Source organism: Kogia breviceps, chromosome 13 (assembly GCF_026419965.1).
Source record: "Kogia breviceps isolate mKogBre1 chromosome 13, mKogBre1 haplotype 1, whole genome shotgun sequence".
NCBI lineage: Eukaryota > Metazoa > Chordata > Mammalia > Artiodactyla > Physeteridae > Kogia > Kogia breviceps.
In genome coordinates this window covers 79415281-79427564 of record NC_081322.1, presented here as the reverse complement: position 1 = coordinate 79427564, position 12284 = coordinate 79415281, and the positions used below count along the sequence as shown (strand labels likewise).

General features: G+C 39.9%; 2 protein-coding genes across 2 annotated transcripts in view; one reads left to right on the top strand and one right to left on the bottom strand.

Annotated features, from left to right (window-relative positions):
• Nucleotides 1-12284, bottom strand: part of OPRM1 (opioid receptor mu 1) — a 171256-nt gene that overhangs the window by 63095 nt on the left and 95877 nt on the right. The gene's annotated exons all lie outside the window — the stretch shown is intronic.
• Nucleotides 1-12284, top strand: part of IPCEF1 (interaction protein for cytohesin exchange factors 1) — a 96142-nt gene that overhangs the window by 77336 nt on the left and 6522 nt on the right. The window contains exon 9 of the mRNA XM_067011072.1: nt 8750-8943. Coding sequence (XP_066867173.1) covers nt 8750-8943 — 194 coding nt within the window. The remainder of the gene's footprint in view (nt 1-8749; nt 8944-12284) is intronic.

Below are 12284 nucleotides of genomic sequence, written 5' to 3'. Positions count from 1 at the left end.
CTATAAGGGAAATCAGGTAAGGGTATATAATAATGGAGGTAGGAAGAAGGACCTTTATTTAGATGACTGGTTGGGGAGGATCCCCATGAGGAGGCAATATTTGATCTGGGACCTGAATTTCACAAGGAAACCTACACATATAAACAATAGCTGGCAAAATGCCCTAGACAGAGAGAAAGAAGAGTATAAATGCTCTAGTACTGGCACAAATTTTGTGGTTCAAGAAACAGAAATAAATCCAGCATGGCTGGAGCAGAGTGGGTAGGGGCAGCATAGGAAGATATTGGAGAATTCAATAGCAGCTGGCTTGTGTGGCAACTAGTGGGTCCTTTAAGGTATTTGGATTTTGTTCTAAGTGCGGTGAGATATTTTTGGAGGAACTGAAGCTGAGGAATGTTTTGGCGTGGTTTACATTTTAAAAAGATCACTTCACTGTATGGAAAATGGATATTAGGAATGTAGCTGTCGAAATAGACCAACAATGAAATGATGGTTGCAATGGTGTGGGGAGCAGAAAAAATACACATATTGGGGATATATTATAAACATACAATGTAAGAATGTAAGATTCATAAAGGATTGTTGCCTGGTTTAGTCTATCCCTAGTCTTTCAACTACATTGCCCGAGGACACAGTGGACATTCAAAGATATGCGATGGATGAACTTAACAAAGGGATCAAACGTGTGAGGGAAGGAGAGGAATCAAGGAGGAGTCATAAGTTTTCCAGAACATTCAGTCTCCTGTGGCATGAAATATAATCTCAACCGTATAGAGTTTTTCTCACTTTCTGGGAAAAGGTTTATTAGTAGGGATTCAATGGCCATGTTGAAATATGTAACTCTAAATGTGTACACTGAGGATTTCCTGTAAGGCAAAAATAAGGATGTCTTGCTAGTAATTATAGATCACACTCGATTATAACCAGAGACATAAGGACAAGAGAGCACCATCTTGAAAAGGTAAGGGCATTTATCTGCTCCAATCCTTCATTTTCTGCTTGTGAAATTGTATTGGGGTAACTTCTTCTTCCTCTTGCCTCGCTGTTCTTGGCATGAAGTGCCCCTCATATCTTTCCCCTCCTTCTGAATCTTCCGTTTTTATATTTTGTGCTCATTTGTCCCCATCATGGATCCATATGGTTGAACGATCCAGCAGGTTACGGAGCCAAGGTTGACATATTTATCTACTGTGCATTGGATTTGTATCCTTGATTTTAGGCAGTTTCAAGCTTTTTTTCCCCATTTATTTCCTATTCAAACTTCATCTCATAAATATATTTGAAAAAGAAAAAAAATAACCCTAACCAAATACCTTTTTATGTGCATGCCAATGTTTTTTGTCTTCTTAGGAGGTGAGCAGATATAGACATTTTATGTCTGCATTAAATATTTCACCTAACCCAGGGCGCTCATATGATTGGAAGAATACATTTTGAAAACAACTGGAAGCTTTGTTTTAAGAATGTAAAGCTACTTATTAGAATCTTAGGCAATGAGCTCAAGCTAAGATTACTTCTGAAAATCACTGCCACAGAGGCAGTAATAATAAAACAAAAGAAAAACACTAAAGTTCTCCCAATAGACTAGGTTTATCATTATCAATAAAAGCAATAATGCAGTACAAACATACTGAGTTGCCTTGCTTAATAGAAACATCAAATATCCAAGAGAAAATAGGTAACTGACAGGCAGAGAAGGTAAAGGAAATATAGGAAAATGAGGGAAACCAAAGTGAAATTACTCTCCGAGTTACAAGGACACAAGTAAAAACACTTGCTTTATACTTGGATGCTTTCTCTGACTTTCTCAATCTGATTTTTCTCTTATAGAATTTCTTTTACTTGCCATCTTTGTTCTAGAGCCCAACTTTGAATTCTCCCTGTCTGTGCATTTATACCTTTGTTGTGGACAGGGACCAGCCTACCATGAAAGTGACTCTTACCTCTGCTTCTGATTCAAACTGGTTCATTATCCCCAGGTGCCCAGTTCAAACGCCCAAGTAGAGAATCTGATTATCCAGTCTGTGTTTTAGGTTGCTGACCAGCTTACGAATTTCCTCTCCTAGGATCTAGTGCCGTGTGGCCCTGTGAGAACAGAATCTGAGGTATAAAACCTGGGCACCTCAGAAGCAGAGACTCTGGGTGGGGACTTTTCCCTTGGAAGATAGAGCACTACTCTATCTTGGCAGGCATCTGAGCCTTGGCCTCGCCATCTACCATCTTGACTAGGCATTATCTGATTTAAAATCTTCTTCACTGAACTTTATTCAAAAGAAAGTATATCAAATATACTTATAGTATAAAGAATAGTGTATAAGGCAATAAGCTTTAGGTCAGAACCTAGGTTTGTCTCTTTGTGAATTTAGTCAAGGTGTCTTGACATTCTCTCCTTTATATCAGGGTTAATAATATTTGCCTTGTAGGGTTGTTACAAAGGTAATGAAGGAATGTTGGTATGGCAGTTAACACAGGGCCTGTCACCTAGTTAAAAACTAAATACATGAGAATGATCTCTACCACCATCAACAAAAGCAGAAATTGGCAATCTGTCTCTCAAAATTATACTATGCTAATGTTCTTGGTTAGTAGTATCCGTACGGTTAAAATAAGTTATCTGGACTTATCTTTGTTAAAAATTTAAATTTGTCTGTCATTATGGTTCTAAGTCTCTTGCTGTAAAGTTGTCCAAATCACTAATTAAAGGAAGCCTGTAAAAAGCTTTTGATCTCTTAGCATCAGGTGCTATAGTAAAGTCTTAAAGTCTTAATGTCCCAATGACTATGTAGTTATTTCTTCTTTTTGTAGCAAGTGCCTTCCATGGTCTTTCTTTTCTCAGATACTTAGAACATTGCACATGAAACAGGAAATACTGTTTTCTACCTAAACCTTTTCAAGTGCTTCATATTTGGGCACAGATATTATCTTCCTTGGAACATCATTTAGATTTTTCCAATCTCAAAAAGCTTTCCTTTCAAATTCTGATATGAAATATGGCATATGAATTCCTCTCTTGTCTCTGGAGGCCAGCATTTATGTTCTAAATAGAAAACAAAAACCACATTCTAGAAAGCACAAGGAAACACCAAAAATAAGATAGTGGGGGAGGCGAAGTTGACAATACAGCATTTAAAGAGATAATCTGCATACAGTGTTCTCAACAGCCAAATTCTGGCCCTGCGGGAGCACACCTGTCCCATCAGAAGTACACAATAGGCTGAGTACCTGGGATGTAGCGAGAGAGAAGCACGTGCACTTGTCACCATCTTGGAAGGGAGGGAACTAGTAACAATTAATTAAAAGTGTTTTGTCTTTTGCTAAAGTCAACAAGAAAGATCTTGTTAAAAAAATATCATCCCTTTCTTGAGTCTAAAACATAAGATTATTGACCTAAGTTTGGAGAACGTTTACTAGTCTGACCCCTCCAGACATTCTGAGCCAGTCTAACAGAAGTAAAGGATCTCTAACATTTACCTCAAATTCCTACCAACTCAACAATATTAAGATACTGATGCTTTAGAGCAGGGATTCTGGAACCCTCCCTTGAGCAAGCCAAATTTTTAAAAAAACTACGATATGGCACAGAGAAAATAGATGCTGCTTTCTGGACAAGTCTCAACTTTCTAGTTGTAATTTCAGTCCTTTTCTCTTCCCAGTGAGCTGAGGCTGTTTCCGCATGACTAATTGCTGGGAAGCAGTCTAGCCTTGCTACTTAGAGTATGTCCATGGACCAGCACTTGTGACATCACTTAGGAGCTCGTTAAAAATTTAGAATCTCGGTGCCTGCCATCCCAGACTGAATGAATCAGAAACTGTATTTTAACAAGATCCCTAGGTGATTGTTTGCTTATTAAAGTTGGAGAAGACTGGTCCAGAAGTGCATGGGCCTGCACAGTGTGGAATCAAACTTTTATTCCTAATTCCACACTGATTTACATTTGGAAAGATCACTTACTGTTTTCCAAGAATCTCCACATTTTTCCTCATCTATAAAATAAAAATAGTTTTCATCTTCCTTGGCAAAGAACTTGTGAGGCGTGATGCCTTATGTGGTGAAGGAAATTAAAGTCCTGTTATTTTATGTAAGAAGAGACTAAAATATGCACTTGAGAGGAAGGATAACAGTTGCGTTGGAAACACTTGATTGTCAGACAAAATTCTTTTATTTTGCCACAGAAGACAAGGGAGATAGAAGTAATTAACTTGACTTCTGTTTCCAGAGGGAGAGAGACCAGTGGTCTTTTCTGCCAATCTTTTTGTTGTTGTTGTTGTTCTTTTTATCATCTGGTAAGATAAGGGAACAATCTAGTGTTTCCTAATATGATATTAGAATTTAGAAAAATATTTACATAAAAAAGGTGAAATGGAGATTTTTAAAATATTACTCTATTGAGAAGCCTTTGAAAGGTACAGGGATAGCCCTGTAGGATTAGCCAGCCAGAGCTAGTCTTCCATTAGGAAGGACTCTCACCTTGGCTTTGGGGTCAGGTACAAGCTGTGTCTTCTTGTGTGCTTGTACCCTTTGGGTCCTTTTTTTGTCCTATGAGCCTATTTATCATCTGCTTCCATTATTACTGGATGTTCATTTTACTGTCCTGTGAAGACCTAGGCACCAGCCATTAGCAACAGTAAAACAGTATAAAATCCCCACTTAGGTCATGGATGAGGTTAGATCACAGGTCTTTCCCATGAGTATCTAGCAATATGTTGTATATCTCTCAGATAATGATACAAAAAAGGCAATCAGGATATTTTCTTGACTCTTAAAATCATCATTTATTATTTTCCCATCCTTACCTTTGTGAGTGATTCTGAAATCAGGTTATTAGAGGTTAATCAGACACATGGTCTTTTAGTCTCAGGTTTCCTCTGAGGAGAGATGGATAGCTGAGAGGTAAGAACATAATGGTAATTTGAATTCATTTTTCCCCATTTCTCCTAGAGCTTTAACCTAAGCTGAACATATTCACTCCTTACTATTATCTCCAATTTCTAAGTGAATCCCAATGAGAAAGTGTTTGTTTCTTTGAACATTGTTTGGTCATATTTTAGGTGAATTCTGTATTAACGTTTTAAAATCCCAACAGGTCCACTTTACTGTGTATCTATTTTAAAGTTCCACTGCTTAATTTAGGGACAGGAATATGTGTGTGGGAGGGAGATAATCTCTGATATTTTTAACTTACAGGTAATATATATTGATATAAATATATTAAATAATAATAAAATTATCCAAAGAGGCGGCCCTCTTTATTTTTCATTTAGGGAATGTACTTTATGCCATGTTATTTCAAGATTCTAAAGCTTATTTTCATCTTTACTGATTTAATATTTGTTGAATTAGATATAAGATCTTAATATAATCATTTTACTCTGGCATAATTACAAATTAATGTGTTAGTCAAAAGTATTTTTATTTTCGATCACAATCTTTAGTAGCACAACTAAGCAGCTTGGTGAACACAGAGAAAGTGAAGAAGTCATTCTGTTTATCTTCTTTGTTGTATACTTGTTTGGTCTGTTTCTTGAGGTTTGTTAAATATATATTGCTTTAAAAATACTGTGGTATTAAAAGCTATGTACTCAGGCTTTATTTGAAGTAGAGTCCCTACCTGCCTATCTGTAAGAAAAAGGATGTGTACAATTCTTGTGTCCTTGTGGGGCTGAAAACTCCCAGAGTCCTCAATGCCTATGTTCCCCTCTGAGAGTCAGATGTCTTGTCATTTAAATTTCTTCAGACTTTCTAAGGTCTCCAGCTTAACTCCAGGACCCTTGCCATGCTTAGTATTTCTCCTATGCAAGTGTCATCAGTTCTCATGATAATCTTATAAAAGTCTACTTTTCTTTTTTTTTTTTTTTTTTTTTTTGCGTTACGCGGGCCTCGCACTGCTGTGGCCTCTCCCGTTGCGGAGCACAGGCTCCGGACGTGCAGGCGCCGCGGCCATGGCTCACGGGCCCAGCCGCTCCGCGGCATGTGGGGTCCTCCCGGACCGGGGCACGAACCCGTGTCCCCTGCATCGGCAGGCGGACTCTCAACCACTGCGCCACCTGGGAAGCCCTAAAAGTCTACTTTTTAATAGCTTTATTGACATATGCTTCACATACCATAAAATTCACACATAAAAACATACAGTTCAGTGGTTTTTAGTATATTCATAGAGTTGTGCAACTAGCTCCACAATCTAATTTGAGGACATTTTAGCACCGCGCACAGAAAAACCCCATACATATTAGCAGTCATTCCCCATACCTACTTGTCCCTTCCTCAGCCCCAGGCAACCGCTAAGCTACTTTCTGTCTCCATGGGTTTGTTTATTCTGGACGTTTCATTATAAATGGACGACACAGGATGTGTCTTTTGTGACTGGCTTTTTTTACTTCGAAGAATTTTTCAGGGTTCATCCATGTTTTCGTATGTGTCAGCACTTCATTTCTTTTAATGACTAATACTCCATAGCACGCGTGTTACTCCACTCATCAGTTGATGAGCATTTAGGCTGTTCGCACCTTCTGTCTCTGTCATTCATGACATTCACGCACAAGTTTTGTGTTAATATGTTTTGAAGTTTCTTGAGTATATAACTAGAAATGGAATTGGTGGGTCGTATGGTAACTTAAAATGCTACATTTAGCATTTTGAGGAACTACCAAACGGTTTCCTAAAGTGGTGGGTCCATTTTATATTCCCTCCAGCAACTTGAAGGGTTCCAGTTTCTCTACATCCTTGTCCTCACTTCTTATTGTGCCTTTTTTATTGTCGCCATCTTGGTGAGTGTGAAACAGTATCTCATTGTGGTTTTGATTTGCATTTCTCTGATGGCTGATGATATCGAGCATCTTTTCACGTGCTTATTGACAAAAACCTACTTTTGATGTCTGCACGGACTGAGCCAAAAAGTCTAACTGTGTTCAAACGTAGTTTTGAATATTTTCTCCTTTTTTGATAATATTGTGGTAGTGAACAAAGAAGTTTACTGACCAATACTTTAGCTGCAAAGTTAGCCCAACATCTTTGCTCTTCATTTTATGAAAGAGTATTGGGCACACCTGTGGACTTTCTGGTGGGAGAAGGGGCAAAACTATTGCCTGAAGACTCTTAATCTTATACGAGTAAACTGTAAAGTAAGTGAGTGTGCTTAATTTTGATGCTTCTAGACTACTGTTGTATGCTTTTCTCTTTGGTGAGAGCTTTTTTCCAGTTCTCCTAAGGCCATACTTCCTATATGATCCTCTATCAAGCTTGTTCTCAGGACGGGAGCTAAAACGCATAGACACCAGGGAGTACATGGTAGAAAACAATCTTATTGTCTATCTTTCCCAACATTATTTTCAGACTGAAGTGAAGAAAGGACTGAAGTTCTTAGGAGGAAATTAAAGCAGCAGCAAGAGATGATCTTCTCTGAGTAACTTTCTGTATCATTTGAGACTCTTTCAGCTGCATACGCTTGAAAACAACACTCAGAATATCTTAACAAAGGCAATGTACTGGCTCCCATAAGCTAAGAGGGCTCTAATGGTATCACCAAAATCCATGTGTCAGTTGGATCCTATGGATTGGCTCCATTCTCATGATTCTTGGCATGATTTCTGGAATCTTCCATGTTACATCATCACACCACTCAGTTTTGGAAAATAGAGAAATCGATTCCCTGATACCCCATACCAAAGTCTCAGAATTGAATCTCTTTGGCCCCAGTGGGCCTGATCTGAGACACGTGCTTATCCCTGGATGAATGACCGTGGCTAGCGTGATGGAACTGCCACTGGCTTAGCCTAGCACATGGGGTCCCCCCGGATCCTGGGTGGAGTCACTTTACTGGAAGCATTTGAGCTGAGGCTGGCAAGGTGCGGTTAACAAAGAGAATGGAGGCGTGTGGCATGAATAATTATTATTATCTGCTGAAAGCCACAGACCACAGGTGGATTCCTTCATTCAAAAAACAGTTCTAGGAAGGACAGTAAAAGGTGACCTGGGACAATGGTTCTCAAGCTTTAGAGTGTGTACTGGTTTGTAAGGTTACCGTGTCCCACCATTGTATTTTAGAAACAGAGAACTTGTTCGGTTTCACAGGTTTATAGGTAGAGAGGAACTTTGCCCCAGGATGAATCATTCCCTGAGTCCCACCAATCTCTGATTTAGATGATATTTGGGTGAGATATGAGACTTAGAATTGATGTTTGAATGGGTTAAGACTTTTGGAGATGGGATGAATGAATGTATATTGCATGTGAAAGGGACATGAATTTTGGGAGGTTAGAGGGTATACTATTATGGGTTCAATTGTGTTCTTCCAAAGTTCCTGTGTTGAAGTCATAACCACTGAGACCTCAGAATGTGACCTTATTAGGAAATGGTTATTTTTTGCAGGTGTAATTAGTTAAGAGGTCAGTAGGGTGAGCCCCTAATTCAATATGACTGGTGTCTATAAAAGGGGGAAATTTGGATACAGAGACATGCACACCGTAAAACACCATGTGAAGATTAGAGTTATGCGGCCACAGGCCAAGGAACCACCAGAAGCTGGAAGAGAGGCCTGGAAAGATCCTTCCCTACAGCCTTCAAAGGGAGCACGGCCCTGTTATGACAAAGTACCACCAACTGAGTGGCTTAGACAATAAACATTTATGTCTCACAGTTTTGGAGGCTGGACGTCTAAGATCAAGGTATCAGGAGGGCCTTGTTTTAGGACCACCATGTCAAATGTTCTGTCCTTAATTAATTGGGCTTATTGTTATTTATTTATTTTAATAGAAGAGACAAGAGTGTCTGAAGATGATGAAATGGAGAAGCTCTACAAATCGTTAGAGCAAGCTAGTCTATCTCCTCTTGGGGACCGGCGACCTTCAACCAAAAAGGAGTTGAGAAAGTCCTTTGTCAAGCGGTGCAAAAATCCATCCATAAATGAGAAGCTCCACAAAATCCGAACTTTGAATAGCACGTTAAAGGTAAGAAATTTCAGCTTGTGGATGAACTCTGTGGATGTGGGATGAGAAAATGCTGGTTCTGTAGAATGATTTATGCTATAACCACATGTGTGGGTGGAGAGTAGGGAGAGGCAGTAGAAGCCAATACAGTCTCTACAGGGTGAGTTGACCCTTGACATTCTGAAAGCAGTAGGGAATGCACGCAGTAGCACCCAATGCAGTTTTTTGTTTCTTTACATAGGCCTTGATTTTTGCATTCACTCTGGTGTAAAATTTCAAATACCGAGCTCCTAGATGGTAAGGATCATGTGTGATTTGTTTTTGTATCCTACTCCCTGGAATAATAAATGTTGCTGAGAGCCTGAGATAGTCAACTGGTGAGAATACACAGTAAAATTTAATAAGATCTTGGGATTTTGCTTGATTCATTAAAGGATGCCGTTCTTTTACACTATATCCAGAAGAAACTTTCTAGATTTCAGATGTAGCAGACTTAGGTGATGCTAAGCTGCTGATTCTGGAGCCAAGAACACCATGAGAGCAGGGCAATGGGAAACAGACACTTCATGGTAGCAGACGAGCAGATGTTTTCACAATGAGAATAAGGGACAGGGCACAGGATGTACTGAAGCTACATTCATGCTCCCATAACTAAAATGGTTCTTTATAACAAAGGCATCCTGCTTTCACATTTAGATTATAGCACAAACAAGTGGAGGCCAGAATACTTTGTAAAACAGTCCTGAATTAGCAGAAGACTTATAGATTCCGAAAAGCCTTGTAGACCTGCAATTTCATTCTGTTTTGTACATGTCCTTTTGCATCATGAATTTGAATCCCTTTCCAGGAAGAAATATCAGCAATCAAAAGGACAAGGCTACAAAAGATGGTGGAGTGACTCTCAGTCAGCTGTCCCAGTTAGTCAGTGGAAGACCTAAGCACCCGAAAAGCCTTGTAAAAATAAGGCCGAAAAATAAAAGGCAAAGGTGTATTTTATTTATACAAAGAAAACCCAAACGTAAAGGAAATTCCCTAGCATTTAATGATGAAAGACATCACTAGCACTCATTTCAAAGTCAAATATGTCATATTCCATAGTATTTACAGAGTTGATAAAGGTGTTTGGTCATCCAATGTAATATGCCATACTAGGTTGGGATTTCACTGTCTTATTTGTGATAACTGATATGAGTGAATGCATTTTTTATTGAACAAATGCTTCCCGACTCTTACTATGTATGAGGCACTACTCTAGGACACTGGGACCACTGAGAAGACCCCACTGGACAATGGAAACATAAAGGAAAACAATTACAATGAGATGTGATAAGTGCTATAGTTGATATCAGCTTTGGTAGCCCAGAGGAGGGAAACAGCTGCCTACCTGAGGCCATTAGGGACAATGCCATGGAGATGCTGAAACTGGCCCATCATAAGAGATGAAGAAGATCAGGAAGAGAAGGAAGTGCATTCAAGGAGGAGGAGCTGGCCTAGGCAGATGTATATCAGTGGATGAGATGTTGCAGCCCACATTGGGAGAAGTAGGGCATAGAGGCTAAGGAGAGCCTGGACAGTTCAGGCTACTTCTAGAAGGAGAAAGACGGTGGTCTCAGCTTTCCAAAGAGCAGGAAACTCAGGATTCTGGACCTTCACACGACCATGGCCAGGGACTTGGAAACTGGGACTGCAGGTTTGTACAAAGAATTCAAAGGTTTTACCGACGCAGCTGGCTCTCTGTGACCTCTTGTTCTCCATGCACTATGACCACAGACTTGATGAGCTCAGCATCTTTTTCTTTTCTTCCCAGGTATTACTTATCTATTGCTAGGCAACAAAATACCCACAAACTTAGCAGCTACAGGCAGTAGACATTCATTATTTCACAGTTTCTGTGAGTCAGGCATTTGGGTGTGCCTTGGTTAGGTACTTCTGCTTCAAGGTCTCTTATAAGGCTGTAATCCAGACATCAGCTGCGGCTGCGTTCATTTCTCCCCTGGGAGAGGGTGTGCTTCCAAGCTCTCTCACGTGGTTGTTGGCCGGTTTCAGTTCCTCTCAGGGTGTTGGACTGAGGGTCTCAGTTGTTCACTGTCTGTTGGCTGGAGGCCACCCCAGTTCCTTCCCATGTGAGTCTCTTCATAGGGCAGTTCCCAAAATAGAAGCTGGCTTCCTGCAGAGCAGTAAAGCTGTGAGAGTGAGCGAGCAGGGTGGGTTATACCCCAATCTCAGGAGTGACATCACATCGCATTTACAGTATTCTATTCATTAGAAGCAAGTCGCTAGGTCAGCCTTCCTACAGTCAAGGAGGGGAATTACAGAAGGGCATGAGTACCGGGGAGCAAGGGACATTGCGGCCATCTCAGGGGCTCTCTACCCCACCCAGCTGAAGAACTGCACTCTCTGAACATTTCTGGAAAGAAGACCTTTCCACAGATCCCTTACTCCGGGGCTGATGAAATGTACCCCGTGTTATGTATTCCTGTGAACCTCCCAGGAGGTAGGAGGACATGATGATGTGGAAATTGACCTTGTTGAAAAAAAAGAGAAAAGCACAGCAACCTATTCATTAGAGAAAGATTCTTTGGTACATGCATGTTCATTCATGTCACAAAGCTATCAGAATTATTTTATTTTAACTGTCTTTAAAACTCAAAGCAATCAGGGTAGCGGTTGCCTTTGAGGGGGAGGGGAGGATATACACTGCGAGGGGCCACAAGTAAAGCTTTTGAGATGCCGGATAAGAGTCTTTTTTGACTTTGATGGTGGTTACACAGATGTGTTCATTTTGTGATAATTTCATCACGCACAAACCTTATATGTGCATTCTTCTCTATGTGTGTTACGTTGCAATATAAATGTTTACTTAAAAAAATACTTCAAAGCCGGAGTGTGGACAAGCAAAAAAGAACAGTTTCATGCAGAAACGAGGAAACTGTTTTAATAATAATGTTTATATTAGTAATAGGCACATTCCAGAAATGAAGAAACAACCTCTCACTGGCATTGTATTGGAATGAATGCTCTTCATGGAAATTCTTTTAGGAAGTTGAGCAAACTATCATGTCACACACTAAAGGCCTTTAGATTCGATCTTTAGGAGTTTCTGATAGCGCCACATACCCGGACTTTTGGCTAAGCCTGTATTTTTTTTAAAAAAATGAATGATTAATGGGTCCAACTGAAACTTTCTCCCAAGGTTACTCTTGCCTGTGTCAAAAGAGGAACGAACACACTTCTTTGCCCATCTGCTCTGGTAGAACACATTTCCAGTGCTTAGGTCTTAAGGCAAGCCATGTACTGAATATTTGGAGTGAAGAATGAAAGTATGTTATTTTTCAGAACCCCTACCAGACCCGGCCTGCCTG